General features: G+C 47.9%; 1 protein-coding gene across 1 annotated transcript in view; it reads right to left on the minus strand.

Moving 5' to 3' along the window:
- RAVER1 (ribonucleoprotein, PTB binding 1) overlaps positions 1 to 6,430 on the minus strand; it is a 63,193-nt gene extending 56,763 nt beyond the window's left edge. The window contains exon 1 of the mRNA XM_082254140.1: positions 6,172 to 6,430. Coding sequence (XP_082110266.1) covers positions 6,172 to 6,396 — 225 coding nt within the window. The 5' untranslated portion in view covers positions 6,397 to 6,430. The remainder of the gene's footprint in view (positions 1 to 6,171) is intronic.
- Positions 6,431 to 23,603: the final 17,173 nt, after the last annotated feature.

Here is a 23,603-nt window from a genome sequence, read left to right on the forward strand (position 1 = left end):
AAAAAAAAAAAGTTAATAAAATTTATACACAATTAGGCCAGCTCAAAAATTTGGAAAAAGGTGATTACAAAATTATTTGGGATCAAGTGAGGACTTAAATGAACATGTGCCCAGACTACACGCACCAAAGTATTTACATATATATTAGCATTAAAAGCCCTCATTCAGCTTTGTACAAAAAAAAAAAAAAAAATTATATATATATATATATATATATATATATAATAAGTGAGGAAGGTTAGAGCTGAAACTTCTACAGGTCACCCGAATTTCAGTTTATCATAGTTGTCAACTATTTTCATTATTAATTGTTAGCCGATTAGTTATCCTGCATATAGAATGCATTCTTTTTTTTCATGTCAGTATACATACAGCAGCTCAGCAAGTGCCTGAGAACTTGTGAATGTGTGAGAAGCAATGCATCTTGGGACATGTGGTCCTGGGCAGGAGGAGAAGGAAGGGATTTAAAAGTATCTAAAGGCAGAAGGCATTTTACCTAAACGCATTCCCTGCATTAAAGAGGAAGTAAACCCTCATCTACAACTTGTACCTATAGGTAAGCCTATATTAAGGCTTACCTATAGGTACTGTAAATATCTCCTAAACATGTACCGTTTAGGAGATATTTACCTTACATGCAGCCAGTGACGTCACTGGCGCATGCGCTCTGAAGGAACGGCCGCTCGTGCCGTTCCTTCAGAGTCCCGTGCCGTGACTGTCTGCCGCGATCCCGGAAGACGGGCGACTGGACATGTCGCCCGTCAGAGGTGAGTGAGCGGCGCGGCAGGGGCTCGTTCTAAGGTAAGTATTTCCTAATGAGCTAGTATGCGATACTAGCTCATTATGTCTTTCTCTTGCAGGGTGAAAAAAAAAATAAAAAAATATGCGAGTTTACAACCTCTTTAAGGTAAAAACATCTATTGATCCTGGCCCCAGGAGGATACTGTTCCCTTAAAGCATGTTATATATAGCACAGTGCTTATGCAGTGTCATTTTGCCCTCTGTATCACCTAAAAAAACCTGGCTGATCCTGCCAGTTCCCACCCTCCCCTCTGTAAACTGACCACAGTTTATCATGGCTGCTGAGCCCTGACACCATGGTCCGTTTACATGCCTCTGTCATTCGCAGCCCTGCTCTGTGCTCCCCTCTTCCGCCCCCCCCCCCCCCCATCTGCTCCTGTGTCCCTGCCCGCCCCCTCCTTTACAGTTTTTATAACAGGTCCCGGTGATCACGTGACCAGCCAGCTCTTTCACCCCACCTGACCTCACCAAGGGAATCTCAGCCCAACCCCCTGCATCTGTCAAACAAGGAAATGAGAGAGCCAGACAGAGGGTTATGCGACATAGTCAAAGTGGTAACCACCTTAACAGATCCTGATCTAGCTCTGCTCTCCTCAAAAGACTCAGATGCAATAGTGAGAGCCATTGGCTCCTGCTGCTGTCAATCACAGCCTGTGGGGAGGGAGCAGGGGGTGGGGCCGAGCCACTGTCAGTCAACAGAAGCACACAGTGCAGGAAGGGATTGAGCCGGCAAGAGTGCCACCATAGCAAGCAGCTTGCTGTGGAGGCACGAGGAGCCAGGAGTGCTTGAGGGGACCCCAGAAGAGGCGGATCGGGGCTTCTCCATAAAAATCCATTTCACAGACCAAATAAGTATATCATGTACATTTATAAAAAATAAAAAAAATTCCAAAATGTGTACAAATCACTTAAAGGGCTCTTTGCAGGGAAGAACAGCATCTGAACCCAGAGAAGCTTCATTACTTCAGGGAATTTACGATTCCTGAACATACTAAGGCTGGCCATACACTATACAATTTTCTTGTTCAACTTTCCTTTAGATTTACCAAAACCATGTAATATAGGGTCAAACCTAAACACTTTCAATTTGTATGCAGTCAGGCAGGCCCTTGCACTACATAGTTTAAGGTAAATCTAAAGGAAATTGAATAAGAAAATTGTATAGTGTATGGTCAGCCTAAGAGTCCGACAATGACCAGACTATAATCCAACCTAAATGAAACTTATAAATCTGCCCAAAACCCATGAGTAATTACAAAACTGTCACACTTATAGGCCACAACCAGAAAGGTTAAAGGGCTCATTTATACCCACATCAGTGGATTGCTATCCAGAGGTATGACAGGGAGCTAGGAGGAAAGGTCGCCTCCTCACTGCCAGGGTTATTTAACCCTGTAAAGCGCACACCACTGAACAGTGACCATTGGGTTGTGGCACAGACCCCTTCACGTGAATGGGTTGCTCTCTGTGGTGGCATTGCCCACCCAACATGACAGGTGGTATTTTTTGCTGCTGGCACAATGCGTACAACCCAAGCCGCTGCCTTTGCAGTTTAAGGCCCCTTTCACACTTATGCGACTTGTCCTGCAACTTGGGACTGCAAAATTGCATGGCATGATTTGCAATGAGTACCGTTCATATCTGTATGACTTTATGTCGCAACAACTTCCAAGTAGTCCCTGCACTACTTTGGGCTGATGTCAATGCGTTTTGAGGTCCATAGACATTGGTTCAAGGCCAGTCAATCGTCAATTACAGTAAGTCTGTGTGACTTAGGTCGCATAAGTGTGAAAGGGGCCTAAAGCAAAACTATACACCCTTCCTCTACCACCTTCGGAAGCTTTTTTTTTGGGGGGGGGAATGGGGAAGCACACTACTGTTGACATGTACCCACTACCCCTCAGACCGGCTAGGCAACCCTAGTAGAAGTTGCCCCCACTCCCTTTGCTGCAGCCTTCTGGGACAAGTCCCAGGTTCCAGAACCATTCACAAAGCACAGTGGCGGCTCACATACAAAGCGAGGACCGGTGAAGAACTGGCTCGGGTGGCGACAGTGCTGGATCCTGGGATAGGACAGTGTCACAAAGTCAGCAGCTACAGGATTTGTAGTCTGACAGATTTTTTTTTAATTTTTCCTAGGGTGGAGATCTGCTAAGAAGGGGGGGGGGGGGCGCAATCAAGCCACAGCTTAACCACCGATTTTTAATCGCCCTTCACCCCAGCCAGAAGTGTAAACTAGGCCTATAAGTTTCAAAGCTGTTGGAAGTATTTGTTACCAAGATTATGGAAAATAAAACTTGGGTTTCGCGTGGATTCTTTTGTAACAAGCGTATCTGCAATGCCACTGTGCCCTCCAGGCCTATTTTTACTCCATGGAACACAGCCAGATAGAAATAGAATAAAACAGTTATATGTGTCAATCAAAAGGCATGACAGCGAGTGTTCTGGAAGAGAAGGGAGCACAACTTCAAACTAGAAAAAGAATGACAACTGAAAATCATGACTAAACACAATGACCAGAATCCAGCATGTGATTTTTTTTTTTTAAATTTACTTTTCATTTTGTATTTAACATCACCCGGTTTGAAGCCTTGCATAACCTGATAATCATCCCTGGGTGATGCCATCTGGGTTACAGAGAGGACTGGAATTTGCGCAGGATCCCATTGTCAGGAGGCCACTAACAGGGGCGTATGGGGATCACAGGACTGAATGACAAGTACAGGACACAGCTGGATGAGAGGCCAGTGACATCATCCCAACACAGGGGAAAGAAACAAACTGGATCGGGAATCACTGGATCAGCTCAGATCCCAGCTGGAGGGCTGATAGCTCCAGAAATGATGGAGGGGGAACTGAATTGTCTGATCACTTCATCCTACGAGAGAGGAAAGTGCAAAGAATTCCCATTTCTTATCTGGATTAACACCAAAGGAAAAATGCCTTCAAATTTCTGCGAAAAAGGCATTACTAAATGAACAGAAACCAGCTATATACTCCGGTTACATAGACATGGAGGGGGGGGGGGGGAATGAAAAATATAACCTTCCACACACTGCTTTAACAGGCTTTGAGCAATCTTTTCCAGCCTGTAAGAGAACATGTATGCAAGCCAGACTTCCCCAAATAGGTGTTTACAGGCATATAGGAGGCCAGGTATTTTAATATAACCTCCCCAAAAACATTAAAGTGCAAACTCTTATTAGATTAGGGGACATTAGGAATTAGGTCTACATATAAAAATTTGGAGGAGAAGTAGGGCCAAAGCTTTTTTTGTCAATACTTTTCCTGGGAATCACACTTTGTTCTGCACTTCTATGTTCCAGATTTAGCAAGGAACCCGACAATATTGTCTGATCCACCCACATGCTAGCGGCTCCCGCCACCTTCACAGCCCAGCACTGGAGGGACAGAGCAGAGAGCCCTGACCGAGTCCCTGATCACCAAGAACTGAGCAATCAGTCACTGTAGGGCTGGTGGGGTACAGACGCAGCATCAGATCAAAGCTGTAATCATCTAGGAGAGAATGTAGGTTTGTTACTTTGCAAATTCATTCTTCTCTTTAAAAAAGGAACACTAAAGTAATCAGAAGAAAGCAGGCAGCTTTTTACCGTAAAAGAGACCTTCTGTGTGTCCTCTGCAATAGGAGCATGCACCAAGATGCAAAGCTCAGCATACAAACTCTGTAAAGTCAAGTGCCAGTATCATTGACACATGCGTAGAGTCCCGTTATCCCTTCTAACCCCCCCCCATATCACAGAGTCCCGTTATCCCTTCTAACCCCCCCCCCCAATCACAGAGTCCCGTTATCGCTTCTAACCCCCCCCAATCACAGAGTCCCGTTATCCCTTCTAACCACCCAATCGCAGAGTCCCTTTATCCCTTCTAACCACCCAATCGTAGAGTCACGTTATCCCTTCTAACCCCCCCCCCCCCCAAATCGTAGAGTCACGTTATCCCTTCTAACCCCCCCCCCAAATCGTAGAGTCCCGTTATCCCTTCTAACCCCCCCCAATCACAGAGTCCCGTTATCCCTTCTAACCCCCCCCAATCACAGAGTCCCGTTATCCCTTCTAACCCCCCCCCCAATCATAGAGTCCCGTTATCCCTTCTAACCACTCAATCGTAGAGTCACGTTATCCCTTCTAACCCCCCCCCCAATCGTAGAGTCACGTTATCCCTTCTAACCCCCCCCCCCCCAATTGTAGAGTCACGTTATCCCTTCTAACCCCCCCCAATCGCAGAGTCACGTTATCCCTTCTAGCCCCCCAATCGTAGAGTCACGTTATCCCTTCTAACCCCCCCCCCCAATCAGAGTCACGTTATCCCTTCTAACCCCCCCCCCCAAATCATAGAGTCACGTTATCCCTTCTAACCCCCCCCCCCCCCCAATCATAGAGTCACGTTATCCCTTCTAACCCCCCCCAATCATAGAGTCACGTTATCCTTTCTGACCAAGGGGCCAAAAACCTGGCACCTGGAAGAAGAGGTCAGTAGACAGCCCTCACTGACACCAATGGCCCTCTGTTACAGCACCCACTGCTGACACCAATGCCAGGGGGGCTCAACTGTCATGGCACCCACTGACACCAGTGTCGAGTGTGGGGGGGGCCATGGGGGATATGTGGTTACAGCACATACTGACACCAATGCCCTGGGGGGGGGCTGGAAGTAAGGTTGTCACAGCACCCACTGACACCAAGGCTGGGGGGAGGGGAGGGGGGTATGCAGTTAGGGCACCCACTGACACCAATGCCCTGGGGGGGGGGGGGGGGCTGGAGGTGAGGTTGTTACAGCACCCACTGACACCAATGGCGCTTTGTTATGGCACCCACTGCTGATACCAATGCCGGGGGAGGGGGGGGGGGGGGCGGGGAGCTCGACTGTCATGCCACCCACTGACACCAATGTCGAAAGTAGGGGGGGGGGGGATATGCGGTTACAGCACCCACTAACACCAGTGCCCGGGGGGGGGGGGGGGGGGCCTGGAGGTGAGGTTGTTATGGCACCCACTGACACCAATCTTGGGGTCATTTTAGACCCACATTCTCTTAGGTACATTGTAGTACTTTGCAAATCAAAAATATAGGATATACATATGAGAGTGGTGTGGTAAGGATGTATTGCAGGGACACACAAATTATATATACACACACACTATATATATATATATATATATATATACATATATACATATATACATATATACATATATACATATATACATATATACACACACACACTATACATATATACACACACTATACACACACACAATACATACATACATACACACTATACATACACACACTATACATACACACACACTATACATACACACACACACTTACACACAGGGCCCCTCCTCACCTGGTTGGCGATGTCCCCCGGCAGCCCCTTGATGAGGATCTTCCTCCGGTTCCTCACCTCCCTCTTCATCCTCTCCACCCGGCTCCGGATCTCCTGGGGCTCCAGCCGGGGCTCCCCCCGGTCCTCCTCCTCCGGGATGAACACCTCCCCGTCATCCTGAGCGTTCTCCCAGCCCCCTCTGCTCCTTTCCCCGACACCTCTAACGGACACGGCCGCGGCCATCATGACAGGAGAACTCGTCCACCTGAGTACAACACTGGAGCTGCGCCCTCATTGGCCGAGTTTAAACCAGCCGGGAGAGGTAGCGCCGATTGGCTGCTTCGGACGCCGGCCCGCCTCCCCTGCGTTGGCATGGTGATAGGGGCGGGATTAGAAAGCAACGTGTATCAGTAGGGGTGTAACGTGAGAATTACCTACCCTCGGATATATCGTTTCTACTGTGTGTGACCACGTGACCCTCTGACATCAGGACTGTGTGTGACTGACCATCACTGGGACTGTGTGTGACCCTCTGACACCGGGACTGTGTGTGACGGACCATCACTGGGACTGTGTGTGACCCTCTGACACAGGGACTGTGTGTGACTGACCATCACTGGAACTGTGTGTGACCGATAGGGTGACCACATCTCCAAACTGCCATTCCGGGACCCCCCCCCCCCAAAAAAAATGATGTTTTTTGATACCTTCATTTGCCAATTTTTCAGCAGTGTGTGTGTGTGGGGGGGGGGGGGGGGCACATGTCACATTACACAGCCCAATCAGAAAAAATAGAATGGCTGAAGCACAGCGCTGAGCGCACGCTGTGTGCTTAGCATGAGGATTTTCCATTGGATTTGTACATTGCCGTACTTTCCGGGGTGCAAACCCTAAACATCATGGGGGGCTTTTACCACCTGACCTCCTCACTACATCATAACCTCAGGAGCCCCCCATCTAATGTTCCCCACATCAAGAGGACTTGCAGCAAGGTAAATAATGTAAGGGACACAGACCTGCCAGTACCACAGTATCTGCCTGCCCAGCCATAAACAAATCTCAGGCCATTGAAGTAAAAATGTTATTAATATTGGCTTCTGCTAGGCAAATCGTTTTATTCATTTCTTTCACATATACTTTTTCTGTGCTTTCAAAAATGTGGTAGCATTGATCTGCACTGCAATGTTGCTGTGATGGCAACGATTTCTAGCAATCTCGCCCAGGACTGGTGTCAGTCTGTAAGAGTTTTATTGAGAATTGGGTCTGGTCAGTGTGTGGCACTGGCAGCAGCTGCAGACATCCATTAAAAATTTTAACTTACATTTTTTTGTCCTCCTCTGATAACCCGGCGGCGGCCGGCCGTTGGAGTTACAGGAGCAGGCTGAGTTGAGCTGAGGCGGCGCCGCACAGTAGATGATCCCGGGCCGGCTCCGGCTGACGTCACCATCCACCTCTGCTCACTGCTCTCCTATTGGTTGGCTCGAATTGCAGCCCGCCCATTCGCCCAACATGGTACACACAGCCCTGCCCAGCATGCATGAGTCATCCTCCCTCATCCAGCCGCGGCGGACTGTCTATGTCGGACATGATACAAACAGACAGTCCAGACTGAGACTCACGGTCGGCGGACATTCCGGGACACTGCATTGTCCCGTAATGAGGGTGACCGGGACCCGGGACAGACTCCCCAAAAACGGGACTGTCCTGGGCGATCCGGGACACGTGGTCACCCTAGTGACCGACTGACACTGGGACTGTGTGTGACCCTCTGACACTGGGACTGTGTGTGACCCTCTGACACTGGGACTGTGTGTGACCCTCTGACACTGGGACTGTGTGTGACCCTCTGACACTGGGACTGTGTGTGTCCCTCTGACACTGGGACTGTGTGTGACCCTCTGACACTGGGACTGTGTGTGTATTCAGCTGACATCGGGACTGTGTGTGACGACTGACACTGGGACTTTGTGTGACGGACCGTCATCGGGACTGTGTGTGACCCTCTGACACTGGGACTGTGTGTGACGGACCGTCATCGGGACTGTATGTGACCCTATGACACCGGGACTGTGTGTGTCCGACCATCACTGGGACTGTGTGTGACCCTCTGACACTGGGACTGTGTGTGACCCTCTGACACTGGGACTGTGTGTGACCCTCTGACACTGGGACTGTGTGTGACCCTCTGACACTGGGACTGTGTGTGACCGACCATCACTGGGACTGTGTGTGTCCGACCATCACTGGGACTGTGTGTGTCCGACCATCACTGGGACTGTGTGTGACCCTCTGACACTGGGACTGTGTGTGACGGACCGTCATCGGGACTGTATGTGACGGACCATCATCGGGACTGTGTGTGACCCTCTGACACCGGGACTGTGTGTGACCCTCTGACACTGGGACTGTGTGTGTGGTCAGCTGACATTGGGACTGTGTGTGACCCTCTGACACTGGGACTGTGTGTGACTCTCTGACACTGGGACTGTGTGTGACCCTCTGACACTGGGACTGTGTGTGACCCTCTGACACTGGGACTGTGTGTGACCCTCTGACACTGGGACTGTGTGTGTGGTCAGCTGACATTGGGACTGTGTGTGACCCTCTGACACTGGGACTGTGTGTGTGGTCAGCTGAGATTGGGACTGTGTGTGCAACTGACTGACACTGGGATCAGGATTGCTAACCGTCAGTAAATTTAATTATAAAGATCAGTCACTATTACCATTGTCCATAAATATCAGGGGCTGATAGTTTGTTGGGCTGTGCTGACTTTTGTAAGCGTAAACCAAGCAAATTTCTCCATCGTTCATTGACGATAGATGGTATCGGTTCGTAAGATAGTGGCTTCCCTACATCAGGGGGATTCCTGGTCTCCATAGACATCAAGGATTCCTACCTTCACATCCCGTTATGTGCAGGACACCTACGGGTTCTCCATTGTTACTGTGGGGAAGGATCTCTATCGGTGTGTGGCGTTACCCCTTGGTCTCGCTTCTGTTCCTTGGGTCTTCACAAAGGTGTTGGCTCCGGGCCTGGCGCTGTCACGGCAGCGGGGTGTATCGATCCTGCTGGGTTCCTGGCCAAACTGCTTCTCCGTGGGGAGTCCTCTATGGTGCTGACAACGAATGCAAGTCACCATGAGAACTCGAGGAGTTCGGGTGGGTTCTGAACCTTCAGAAGTCATCCAAGGTCCCTTCCATGAGACTGGACAATCTGGGCCTGACTTTGGACTCGCCCTCAGTCAGGGTGTTTCTCCCTCTGGGGAAACAACTCTTGGAACTTCAGACTGCGGTTCAACTGTTACTGTCCAGCACATGGTCATCCCTTCGGTCCTGCCTGCAAGTCCTGAGACTGATGGTGTCGTCTTTCGAGATGGTCCCCTTCGCTCAATCCCTCTAGAGGATTCCCCAAAAGGCGATCCTTCTCAAATGGGACTTGAATCCTATCTCTCTAGTCATTCGGATCTGGCTGAGCTAGGTGACCAGGGATTTTTGATCTGGAATCCTTCCTCCCCGTTTTACTGGACAATTGTCACCTGTCCGGGTGGGGAGGAGTCCTTGACAGGCTTTCTGCTTAGGGAGCATGGTCTTTGGAGGATCCAGGTTACCGATCAATGTCCTGAAGCTGAAAGCGATCTGGCTTTGCCTAGTTCACTGGACCGGGCACCTGCAGCTGTCCAGTGCGCATTCCATCGGACTATGCCACGATCGTGGCTTGTGTCTTTCACCAAGGGTGTCCTTGCGGTCTTAGAAGTGACAGACATTCTTTGTTGGGCGTAGCGCCTTGTTCCAGCTCTCTCCGCTGTTCCCTTTCCAGGTGTGGAAAATTGGCAGGCAGATTGCCTCAGTCGCCAGGCCGTGGATGCAGGGGAATGGTCCCTTCATCCGGTGGTGTTCCAGCGGTTGTGCCTTCGTTGGGGCACTCCAAACGTGGATCTGTTGGCATCGCATCCACAGTATAGTGCAGAGGTTTGTGGCCCGCTCCCGGGACCCTCTGGCAGATGCACTGGTGGCACCATGGTTTCTGTCGTAGGCAAGACCATATGCTAAGTTCAACATGAACGTTGCTGAGAAGTTTAGCATGGTCACCTACGCAAAGGATGACACTGGCATAGTCGTGTGCGTGCGTTCACGGATGGGCCAAGGTCAGTACCAGCTGCTGTCTGCCTTCCCTCCTCTCAAGTTGATGCCAAGACTTCTTCGCAGGATCGAGGCAGAAGGGATTCCGGTCATTTTTGTGGCTCCGGACTGGCCTCGCCAGGCTTTGTACGCTGACCTGGTCAGGCTAGCCGCAGGCGCTCCTTGGAGGCTTCCTCTCTGGGAGGATTTATTTTCTCCAGGGCCCATCTTCCATCCTGCTTCACAGTCGCTGGCTTGTTGAAAGCCAGGTGCTGAAGGGCAAGGGATTGTCTGCTTCAGTGCTTCCCACCCTGCTTAGAGCATGAGAAGCAACTTCTAGGATGATTTTTCATCATGAAAGAGAGTCGGATATTGCGTGGTATGAGTCTCTTTGTGCTCCCCCTCGCTCTTGCTCGGTGACCTGGATCTTGGCTATCCTTCATCGGGGAGTTGATCTAACCTTGGCATTGAGTATTCTCAGGGGTCAGGTTTTGGCTTTGGCAATTTTCGTCTAAAGGCCGTTGGCCGCCCGTTCCCTTGTGAGTAACTTCTTCCAGGGGTTGTGACACTTGGTACTCCGGTGCGATCTCCGTCACCAACTGGGGACCTTGATTTGGTGCAGTCAGTTCTTCAGAACCTCCTTTGGCAAGTATTCGGGTCCTCTGCCTACCTTATTACAGAAGGTGGCCTTCTTGGTTGCTGTCACTCTGCATGCAGGGTGTCGGCACTGGCGACATTATCCTGTCATTCTCCCTATATGTTGGTCATGGAGACAAGTGGTACTTCATCCGGATCCGTCCTTCTCTCTGAAGGTGGTTTCTAGTGTTCACTTGAACAAGGACATTGTATTACCATCTTTGTGTCCTAAGCCAAAACATCCTAAGGAATGTGCATTGCATACTCTGGATATATTTCGGGCACTCAAGGTGTACTTGGCAACTACTGAGTCTTTTCGTGAGTCAGGTTCGCTCTTTGTACTCACAGATGGCCCAAGAACAGGGCTGCCTGCATCTGCTGCATCTGTTTCCAGATGGATCAGACAGACGGTGGTGCAGGCTTATTCAATTAGGGGTCAGGTCCTACCTTTCCCTGTTTCGGCGCATTCTACTCGGGCGCCTAGTGCTTCCTGGGCTTTTTGCCATACAGGCATCAGTGATTGAGGTTGCAAGAAGGCTACCTGGTCGTCTGTTCACACCTTTACCAAATTGTATAAGGTGGATGTGCTGGCATCTGCTGATGCCTCTTTTGGCCGCAATGTTTTGCTGGCTGCTGTCTGGAGGGCCTTTGGCCTTCCTTGAGGGTGTTTACTGTTTGTTTCAGGTGGGCCCCATCTTTTTTCCGATGAGTCCTATTTTGCCTGGTTGGCTTTGTTTAGCCTTGGGGACTTGTTCTTTTCTGCTGTTCCCACCCCTCATTTTATGGAACTGCTTTGGGACGTCCCTACTGATATGGATCAGAGAACTGCGTCCGTCAATGAACGATAGAGCAAACTGGATTTTCGACTTACCGTAAAATCCTTTTCTCTTAAGTTCATTGACGGACGCGGTACCCGCCCCTCTATCTTGAGTTGGGTTGGTGTTACTTTTCTGACACTGCTTTCATACAAAACTGACATCCTATGCAGGAAGATACCCTCCGGGACTGCCCATAGGCGTAGACAGAACTTTTTTTCTGCCTAGTGTCCTACTCCTGTAGGGGGCAGTATAACTTTACTGATATGGGTCAGAGAACTGCATCCGACAATGAACTTAAGAGAAAAGGATTTCACGGTAAGTCAAAAATCCAGTTTTCTTGTTATGTGTATTGTCAGTGTTTCCATCTCAGGTTTATACTCTAATCAGTTTAGGTCTCGAATATTTACCCCCCCCCCCTTCATAACCAGGCCATTTTTTACAATACGCCACTCCGTTACAATACCTGACAATTGCACAGTCTTGTGACGCTGCACCCAAATAAATGTATGTCCTTTCCCTCCACAAATAGAGCTTTCTTTTGGTGGTATTTGATCACCTCTGCGGTTTTTATTTTTTGCGCTATGAACATAAAAAAAAGAGCGACAATTTTGAAAAAAAAAAAAAAAACATTTCTCTTTCGTTCATTGAGGGACACAGCTTCTGTCATTCTTGACCATTGGGTTATACTGCCCCCTACAGGAGTAGGACACGGCAGAAGAAACTTCTGGCTGCACCCATGGTCCGGCCACATATGGAGTATTCTGTCCAGTTCTGGTCGCCAATCCTCAGAAAGGATGTGCTGGAACTGGAGAGAGTCCAGAGAAGAGCAACTAAACTAATTAGGGGATTGGAAGACCTTAATTCCGAGTTTAATTAGAGCGATTACAAGCGCTTAGTTTATTCTCCCTGGAGAAGAGACGCCTGAGAGGGGACATGATAGCGATTTACAAATACCTCAATGGTGATCCCAGCATAAAAAAAAAACTATTAAGTCTCAAGGAGTGATAGAGGAAATGTGGCCACACCGTCAGATTAGAGGAGAGGCGGTTTAACCTTAAGCTGCGTAAGGGGTTTTTCACTGTAAGGGCAGTAAGAATGTGGAACTCTCTTCCACAATTGGTGGTAACTGCGGGAAGTATCAATACTTTTAAAAGACTCTTGGATGTGTGTAGCACCCTCCTAGATAGGTGCTAGAGAGTGAGTATAGTTTTTGGCTCTGTCTGCCTATCAGTGGAGCAGCAGGCAAATCTATATTGCACTCTGCTTAACGGAGAGCAGGATCTGCTTCTTCCTCAATAGTAGTTGGTGATGGTCACAGGCAGTCAGCCTGGTGAGGCAGAAGTGTGGAGCTGAACCCAGAGGTCCAGGAGAGCTGACTAGGAGGAGTTGAGACACTGGAGAACCTTGAAAGCAGTTTCGTGAGTACAGAGGATCATGCCTAAGGGCCTGACCAGGAGGGGGGCCACCCTGGAGTAGAGCAGTCAGTGGACAGGTGTCAGCTGGAGGTACTAGGTGTGTGCCCTGAAGATAAGAACTAATAAAGGAACATTACCTCATATTCATCTGGTTCTAGGATGAAGCTGCGACCTTGCAGCATTCTCAGATAGAAGTCCTCAGCATTGTGAATAGTTCAAGTGTTGAAGAGTATCCCACTCATCCCTTCTCCCATCCCAATATCAAATAAAACAACAAAAACAAGCAGCTCCTAAGGGGGAAGTGCTACAGGTAAGTCAAAAATCCAATTATTTTCACTTTTTGCTATAAAACATTCAATAAAAAAAATCAAATTTCTTCATCAATTTAGGCCAATATGTATTCTGCTGCTCTGTGTGACTGACTGACACACCGGGACTGTGTGTGACTGACTGACACACCGGGACTGTGTGTGACTGACACACCGGGACTGTGTGTGACTGCCTGACTGACACACCGGGACTGTGTGTGACTGACACACCGGGACTGTGTGTGACTGACTGACACACCGGGACTGTGTGTGACTGACACACCGGGACTGTGTGTGACTGCCTGACTGACACACCGGGACTGTGTGTGACTGACTGACTGACACACCGGGACTGTGTGTGACTGACTGACACACCAGGACTGTGTGTGACTGACTGACTGACACACCGGGACTGTGTGTGACTGACTGACTGACACACCGGGACTGTGTGTGACTGCCTGACTGACACACCGGGACTGTGTGTGACTGCCTGACTGACACACCGGGACTGTGTGTGACTGACTGACTGACACACCGGGACTGTGTGTGACTGACTGACACACCGGGACTGTGTGTGACTGACTGACACACCAGGACTGTGTGTGACAGACTGACACACCGGGACTGTGTGTGACTGGCTGACACACCGGGACTGTGTGTGACTGCCTGACTGACACACTGGGACTGTGTGTGACTGACCGACACACCGGGACTGTGTGTGACTGACACACCGGGACTGTGTGTGACTAACTGACTGGCTCTGTACAGGAAATTCTCTGTTTCTTCTCCTCACATTGTACTTGTTACGCACACACTTAACCCTTTCTTAACCCTATTAATATAATGACAGTGTTAGAGTATTATTATCCCTGATCACTGTATTAATGTCACTGGTGATGTCAGTATCAGTTAGTCAGACTGCCCACCACTATATCACAGTCCCATTGTAAGTCGCTGATCACTGCCATTAGTAGTTGTGACAGGAGTCACTTTGGCTGGGGGGCTCGTGGAACCCAGATTACTTTAGAGAGGTCAGGAAACTCCTTATCCAGCCAGGCAACACACATTTTCCCACTTTCACTCAGAGACAATAAGCAGTCCATGGGCTTGTTTTTGTTGTATTATTGAGGGAAAACCACTTGGAACGGGAAGAGAGGTTATGGGATGCTCAACTTGACTGGGTAGAACAATCTAAAAGGGGAAGCTCCGCTTATTTGCCTCCTCCACCCCTCCGCTGCCACATTTGGCACCTTTTGGGGGGGAGTGGGTCCCTGATTTTGAAAGGTACCCGCTCCCACTTCCAGATGACTTTGCCTCAGCGAACTAATTCGGAAGTTCTGCCCCCCCTTCTCCGCCGCCGGGCCATTCACAAAGCGTATCGCACTTTGCGCATGCGCAGTAGGGAGCCAGCTGTTAAGTCACAAGGCTTCACTGTTGGTTTCCCTTACCCCAGGTGGCGGTGGCAGCACAGAGAGTGCCGACTGAAAAATTGGCTCGGATGAAGACACTGCTGGATTTGTGGACAGGTAAGTATTCTAATATTAAAAGTCAGCAGCTACAGTATTTGTAGCTGATGGCTTTTATTTTTCCTGAAGATGCCTGGAGCTCCGCTTTAATGCACACTGGGCGTTCTTACAGCCGCTTTTACCAGCGTCAGACTTTTTTTTTCCAGCTTAAAAACACCTCTCTGTGTTATTCTATGGCCTCATGCACATAGAGGTTTATAGGAGCTGTAAAAAAAAAAAAACCCAAGGCCAGCGCTTTCTGAAGACCAGGGTTACAGCTGTAAAAACATCAGAGGTGTCTAAACACTGGATACAGCGTTAAGCCGCATCAAGTTTTTTTTTTTTTTCCAAAATCAATGGATCCCTATTCGGCTTAACTGATCCGACTTTCAGCCTATTGATTTGAATGGAAGTGATGATCCAACTTGTGGCATGCGACTTGTGCTCTGAGGATCTTGAAGGGGTCCCCCCAAAAATCTATACTAGACCCTTATCTGAGCATACAGCCCAGGAGGTCAGGAAAGGGGAGGGACGAACAAGCGCCCCCCTCCTCCTGGACCATGCCAGGCCACTTGCTTTCGACATTGGGGGTGGGTGCTCTGCGCCCCCCACCCCAAAGCACCCAGTTTCTTCTTGACAACCCTGGGTGGTAGTTGTTTGGGGGGGGGGGTCTGCGGGCAGGGGGCTTATTGGAATCTGATATCCACCTTTAACAAGGGGGCCCCTAGATCCCGCCCCCCCCCCATGTGAATGAGTAAGGGGGACATTGTACCCTGACCCATTTACCCCCCAAAAAACAGTGTAGTGTAAATAAAAACAAGAGACACTTTTTTGACAAGTCCCTTATTAAAAGTAAAGAATGTTCCCCCATCGTAGCTCCAAAGTGTCTTCTCCCTCCGGTGATGTGTTCTTCCTGCAGTCTTCTCCCACGCTGACCTCGTCCTCCTCTGACACTGGCTCCCGTCATTGCGCCAGCTCTGTTCTCTGCCGATTATTATATAGCCATGGGGGCGGAGTCACAGAATGGCACAGAGACCCCCCCTGCCCAAAAGCACCCATCCCCCATGTTGAGCACATGTGGCTTGATACGGTCCGGGGGGGGGGGGGGGCGCTCCCTTGTCCCCCGCCCTCTTTCCTGACCTGCGGGGCTGCGTGTTCGGATAAGGGTCTGGTATGGATTTTGGGGGGATCCTACGCCGTTTTTTTTTTTTCTTTCTTTGTCAGCGTGGGGTTTCCTCTCAAAATCCATACCAGACTTCAGAGTCTAGTATGGTCCTGGGGCAGACCCCATGCCATTTTTTTATTTTTTTTTTCATTTTGGTGTAGGGTTCCGTTTCAAGATCCATACCAGACTCAAAGGGCCTGGAATTGATCGGGGGGGGGGGGGGACCCTATGCCATGTTTATTTTTAAATTTGTGTGTGGGATTCTTCTTCAAGGTCCTTAGAGCACAAGTCGCATGCCACAAGTCGGATCATGATGATCTGACTTGGATGCGACTTCCATTCAGATCAATGGGCTGAAAGTCAGATCAGCTCCTGTGTAACCATCGATTTTGACATGTCATCCAACTTGTGCTCTGTAGTAATTGTAATTGGGAGTGGAAAAAAGAAGAGGCAGAGAAACACTGCTAAACGCTAACGTGGCTAAACACGCATTAACGCCAATGCAAAAAGCTACTAAAAGTGTGTTTTTACAGCCACTTTTTCCTGGTGTCAGTACTGGCTTTGAAGCTTGTTTTTTTCTAATGCCATGTGCATGAGGACTTAGGACAACTTTCTTCAGTATATACAGTGGAAAATTGCAGATCCTGAGGTGTATTCACCCTGGAATAGTATCAGTCTCTCTTGAGAGCAGCAAAAATTCCTCTTGTAGGAGCTCTATGTCCCTTTCATTGAAAATACCAGCCCACCTGGCTGCCTTGGAAAATGTCCCAGAACAAGGGATTTTGGTTAGCTGTGACGCTGTCCCTGTAAAAGCATGCTGAATATTACATATGGCAGCCTTCTACTTTGTAGGCTCTGGTGGTGTAGAGGTACTCACACTGTCCCTTAAATCCTTCTGCTTTGGATAAGGCTGCTGTTCTGGCCACCTGCTGTCCAGGTCTTCCCAAGCTAACCAGGGTGTCTGAAGAGACTGAAGGGTAATGGAAATCCCTCGCTTCAGCTTCAGCCTAAAGGCAGAGCCACCCAGCCCTGAGGTCACCTCACAGGCTTCACAACAAAGCCTCAGTATTCCATCTTCCACCCGACAACAACCCCCCTCTGGCAAGGCTACACAATATTTATGGACTGACCCAACCACCCTGTTATGCCACCTGCCTTGAAATTGGTCATATTCTCATGAATATGCAGATCAGTACCCCTTCCCCTCCATCCACTAGCTTCTAGAAACTTCTGGTAGTTTCTAGAACCAGGGGGAGGTACCAGAGGCCTGACCTGTAGAGCCCTCCGGTGGAGTCACGCATCTGAAGTCATCCTGTGGCCATTTTGAATACTGCAATGTGGACTTTGGCTTGAATAATCCTGGTTGTATAAAGCACTATTGATAGCACTTTATGTGCTCTAGTGTTGTAAGTGTTTTTACGCATTGTTAGCTTTATTAAACATAGCATGCAGCCCCCTTTTTTATCTTTGCATGTTTTATGAGTTTGAGTGGTGCTTCTAGTGGAGGAGAGCTGGAAGTGTGGCCCTTACCTCTTTATTAACCCTTTAATGGAAAGGGGCACATATTGAGCTCATCTTTCATTTAGAGGTCAAATGTGGAGGTACACAAGACACTGTTTGCACTGTGAATTTGGAGGACTTTATGCACTTTAATGGTGATTGAAGATACTTCTAATGGACTATATACAGTACTGTGCAAAAGTTTTAGTCAGGTGTGAAGACATGCTGTAAAGTAAGATTGTTTTCCGAAATATATTTTCTGTTTATTTCTATTAACTTACAAAAGAACAAAATAAAAATCTAAAATCAATCTTTGGTGTCACCACTCTTTTTGCTTCAAACCAGCATCAATTCTTCTAGGTACATTTGCACACAGTTTTTGAAGGAACTCGGCATGTAGGTTGTTTCAAACATCTTGGACAACTAACCCCAGATCTGCTGTGGATGTAGGCTGCCTCAAATCCTGTCTCTTCGTGTAATCCCAGACAGACTCCATGATGTTGAGATCAGGGCTCTGTGGGGGCCAGACCATCACTTCCAGTACTCCTAGGTCCTTACTCCTGACTAGAGACGGAATAAAATTGTATTACCTAGAGCAGAGAGGGGGGGGGGGGGGTTATATACCAAGCTGAGGATGGCCCATGGGTGTAGCCAGGTGTTTTTTTTTCTGTCTAGTCCTACTCCTGGAGGAGGCAATATAACCCAGTAGTTATGATTTATGGAGCATTGTGTCCGTCGATAAATGAAAGAAAACAGTCAGAAAAGATGAGTAGGCAAAAAAAATGCCAGTGGCCTCCACCTGTAAAACCATGCCTGCTTTGGAGATCGTCTCGTTGTTGCCCATCTAGTGCACCTGGTAATTTCATTAACACCAAAGCAGCTGAAACCGATTAACAACCCCCCTCTGCTACTTAACTGACCATATCAATATCCCAGGAGTTTAATTGACTTGATCATGTACTCTGATTAAAAAGTGTTCCTTTAATTTTTTTGAGCAGTGTAGAACGAGCCTACAGTATCAGGCACACACTAGGGAACCGACCGTAGGTAGCACAACAGTCTCTCTGTTTAATGCTTACAGGACAAAAAAGGTATCTCTGCTGGGGTCCTAGTAGATCCCCAGCCTTCAAAACCCAAAACATGGTGAGGGGCGGGATAGTGGGTAAAGACCCTACCATCATTTTATTCATAAACAGAATTGAGGACGGGATCAGTAGTTCTATATCAGTTTTTGCAGATGACACAAAATTGGTCAGGGCAATAACTGCTCAGCATGAGGCAGATATCCTACAGAATGACCTGGACAAAATAACAGAGTGGGCAATGACATGGCAAATGAGGTTTAATGTGGAGAAGTGTAAGGTTTTGCACTTGGGGACTAAAAACATAAAAGCACAATACACTTTAGGGGGGGAACCTTTGGGGGAGTCGAAGATGGAGAAGGATCTGGGAGTCTTAGTAGAGGATAGACTAGGCAATAGCATGCAATGTCAAGCGGCAGCTGCCAAAGCAGGCAGAATATTGGCATGCATAAAGAAGAAGAGATAAAACTATAATCCTACCACTTTATAAAACTCTGGTCCGACCACATCTGGAGTATTCTGTCCAGTTCTGGTGGCCAGTCCTCAGGATGGATGTGTTGGAGCTGGAGAGAGTCCAGAGAAGGGCAACTAAACTAATTAGGGGATTGGAGGACCTTAATTATGAAGAGCGTCTGTAATCGCTCGATTTATTCTCCCTGGAGAAGAGACACCTGAGAGGGGACATGATAGCAATTTATAAATATCTCCACGGTGATCTCAGCATAGAAAAAAATCTATTCACTCGAAAAAGATTGCATGAGGACTCGAGGGGCATACAATGCGATTAGAGGAGAAGTGTTTTAACCTCAGGCAATGCAGGGGGTTCTTAGCTGTTAGGGCTACACGATTGTGGAATTCGCTACCACAAGAGGTGGTTTCGGCAGGAAGTATGGCTACTTTCAAAAGACTCTTGGACGTACATCTCAAGGATCAGAACATTCAGGAGTATGAGAGATTATTACAGCCACACACACCTACACAGGTTGAACTTGGATGGACTATTGTCTTTATTGAACCTCAACAACTATGTAAATCAGCGGTGTAAGAACAGCCTAACCAGCACTATAAGGTGAATAAACAACCAAACCTGGAAACCCCCCAGTATCAGGTAGGGCAAAGGAACTTGTCAATCTTCATTGAGTAAGACATCTAACCAGACATAGCGAAATTGTTGTTCTTTTTGTTTACCAAGATAGACCCATCTTTCTGCCTCCATAATCGTTTCTACTTCGGCCAGTCTTGAAGGGGCGGATTCTGCTTCCAAAATCTAGGAATGAGACTTTTGGGTGCATTCAAATGATGCGGGATGACCCTGTGTTTGTAGGATTTTAAGGAGAAGCATGAAATAGGTAGTAAAGAGGGGAACATTTAAGAGGTCTGAGTGTGCTTTTCTGAATCCAAGGAGAGATTTAATTTTGGGGCAATTCCACCAGATATGTAGATCGGTGCCCTCCTGCATACAGCCTCGTCAACATTTGGAATCCACTCGTGGGAACATTTTAGCTAGGCGATGGGACGCACTGTACCATCTAGAGAGAAACTTATAGCAGGTTTCTTGAGTTTTAGTACTAATGGAAGAGACATGGGAAAGTCTGATAATTTTTTGGAGCTGCAATGTAGTGAAATGAATCCCAAATTCTGCCTCCCATTGCCTTATACAGTATAGTATGAAACAGATTGTGACTGCACCCCCAGCAATAGCTTATACATTGTAAATAATAAAGGAGTAGTATCATTCTGGGGAGCTCACAGCTTTTCAAACCCTGTAAGCAGCTGAACGAAGTATAGGGCTGAGTTTACAAAAAAAGTTCTGCTACGGCCGATGACGCCAAGCATCCATGGGAAACCCTCCATATGCTTGCCGTAAACAATCCAATGATAAGAAGTGTCTGCAGGAGCAAATTTTAAACACCTGGCATCCCTGTTTATACCCCACGTGCGGAAAAAATAAAAGTTTCCATTTCTATTTTATAGTATCACCTTACAAAACGCCCTTCGAAGGATGGACAGACCTAACCAAGATTCACCACTTGTGCACCATAAGAGAAGGGCCCCAGCTAAGGTAGCAAAAACAAAAAGAAAGATTACAATTTGGTGACAAGCTCATCTTAATTATTAGCACTTGTCTCACCATTTATTTTATTAAAGATGTTTTTTTAATATCAAAGCCATGCAAGCAACTATGATTCAGTAGGGCCATCACAGAATCAGGTTAACTTAGCTCCCTGAAGTTTTTACATCCTTGTAGCTACTCTTTTGGAACTGGTGGTCCTGTTACAAGTTAAAGCGGTAGTATACCGCTTTTTTTTCACTTTTAACTACAGGTAAGCCTATAATAAGGCTTACCTGTAGGTACAATTAATATCTCCTAAACCGGCACGGTTTAGGAGATATTTGCAGTGCATACAGCAGCTCACGCGAGCGGCGCATGCGCTCTGAAGGTCCGGCGGACCTTCAGCTTCCCTTGCCGGGAGCTTGTCGGAAAATGACTCCAGTGCGCACACGCGGGAGTTACATCATCGCGGCTCCAGCCAATCACAGCGCCGGAGCCGCCGAACCCGGAAGAGACGCCGTGGGATCATGTCAGTGCCCGCAGCGGTGTCCGGGGGTCCGTGTCGGGACTTCGTTCTAAGGTAAGTAATTCATAATGAGCTAGTATGCGATGCATACAAGCTCATTATGCCTTTGTCTTGCAGGTTTTTTTATTTTATTTTAGGTTTACAACCGCTTTAAGTGATAAACATTGTGAAATCAGGGTTCAGTCACCTTTAGGCTTCATTCCCACTTCTGCGATTTGTGATGCAACTTTGGACATCCCATTCTTTTCAATGGCACCCAACTTTTTATGCGACTTTGCCCCAAAGAATGTAAAGTTGGATCAAAAGTCGCAACAAAAGTCACTCTGGAAATCGTGCAACTTTGGAGATGCACTAATGTGAATGGAGCCTTCGTGAAAAATCTCCATATTTAAAACTGTTTTATGACTGCATTGCATAGTATCAAACTATTAGAAGATTGTGATTATAGTTGTATAACCGTGTCTTTGTTGACTCGCGTACCTTCAATATACTCCAGGTCATTTTAAACTGGGGTGGCTTAATTGTGTAAAAAGGTATGTCAGAGTGGCCGAGGTATTACACTACTCAATTCAGTGAAAGACAAATAACTTGGGAGGGATCACCAAACTAGCGGCTCCGGCAGGGGTAAGCTACACCAGTAATGGGATCCCCGGAATGGTACATAAAGTACAGGCAGTGGTTGTGGAACAGCAGTCAGCTGCTTTGTTACATCAGGCAGCATTCCACCCCACTCCAAATCCACCAATCAGAAGTATCCTACTTCTATATTCGAACACAGACTGGATATTTACACTGAGCAGCCATGACATTATGACCACCCACCATAACCCTCCAAGGCATGGACACCACTAGACCACTGAAGGTATACTGTGGTATCTGGCACCAAACTATTAGTAGCAGATACTTTAAGTCCTGTAAATTGCAAGGTAGCGCCTCCTTGGATCATTCTTATTTTTCCAGCACATTCCCCAGATGTTAAAAAGTTTAAAAATGAAAGTGCGGGGAGGTGCTCCCGGGGGGAGAGGACGCATGGGAACTCGATGCGCCCTCTCCACTGAAAACATGGGAGTGAAGGCGTCCTGCCCGAAAGTATCAGTCAACCAGTTTTCAATAAAACGGACAGGATTTTTACCCTCAGCCCACTCAGGGATGCCAATAGCTCGAACATTATTGCGCCTCATCCTGTTCTCCAAATCTTCCAGTCTGGCGGCCTGCTGTGCAGCCAGGAGCGCAGTATGTTTTACCTCCCGCTGGAGAGGGGGCATATCATTCTCAATAGAGCTCACCCTACCCTCCACAGCCGAGGTGCGCTCCCTGAGTTTTTGCATATCATGCCGGAGGAACGAAATCTCAGATTTGCCCCCCTTCAATTCCACTGTGAGGGCAGCAATGGAGGTACAGTAAACCCCCCTCCATTGCGGGGGTTACGTTCCGGACCCAGCCGCGAAAAGTGAAATTCCGCGAAATAGAAAAACCCTATTAAAATGCATTGTAGGCATGATTTTTTTACTGTCACTGTACGTGTAGAAGCATTTTAAAGCGGAGTTCCACCCTGGATTTGTTTTTTTTTTTTTTAATACCCCCGGGACAGTCAGGGCTAGTGCATTCCACAATGGCTAGCCTCTGATCTGTCCCGGGTTGCACTTACCTGCAAGACGAAATACTTACCTTGCAAACGTCTTGTCCAGCGCTGCCATCTCCGATGTGGGCAGCTTGAAGCCAGCGCGTCCTCTTCGGCGTCTTCTTCCGCCTTCTGTGGTCCCACGATGCTCTGCGCCGGCCCCGACGTCACTTCCGGGTCGTGCGCGTCACCCCTCCACAGCTTCTGGGCATGCCCAGAAGCTGTTTAGAAGGGGATGACGCGCGCGACCCGGAACTGACGTCGGGGCCGGTGCAGGCGCAATGATTCCTGGGAGCTATGACGTCCAGCTCCCAGGAATCATTGCAGAGCCAGGAAGTGACGACGGGCCGCGGCCGAGGAAGGAGGAAGAAGGAAGTAAGGTAAGTATATTTTCTTCGCTACGAGGTAAGTAAAAAAAAAAAAAAATATGCGATTATCCATTTCTTTTTCAGGTGACCCGGAGCGAGAAGATGGAGGTAAGTATAAAAATAGGGTGGAACTCCACTTTAAGGTCTTTAAACACACTTTTAAAACAATAGAAACTTATTTAAACACATAAAAGATACTTAGAGACAGAGCAAGAGCTATGAAAAACACAAAAATCTTTCATTTTTAATGATTTATATAGTAAAATAACATTACAAAAAAAAACGCGAATTACCGGGACCGCAAAAACTGAACCGCGATGTAGCGGGGGATTACT

The sequence above is a fragment of the Pelophylax lessonae genome, assembly GCF_965119305.1.
Source record: "Pelophylax lessonae genome assembly, chromosome: 4".
Taxonomy (NCBI): domain Eukaryota; kingdom Metazoa; phylum Chordata; class Amphibia; order Anura; family Ranidae; genus Pelophylax; species Pelophylax lessonae.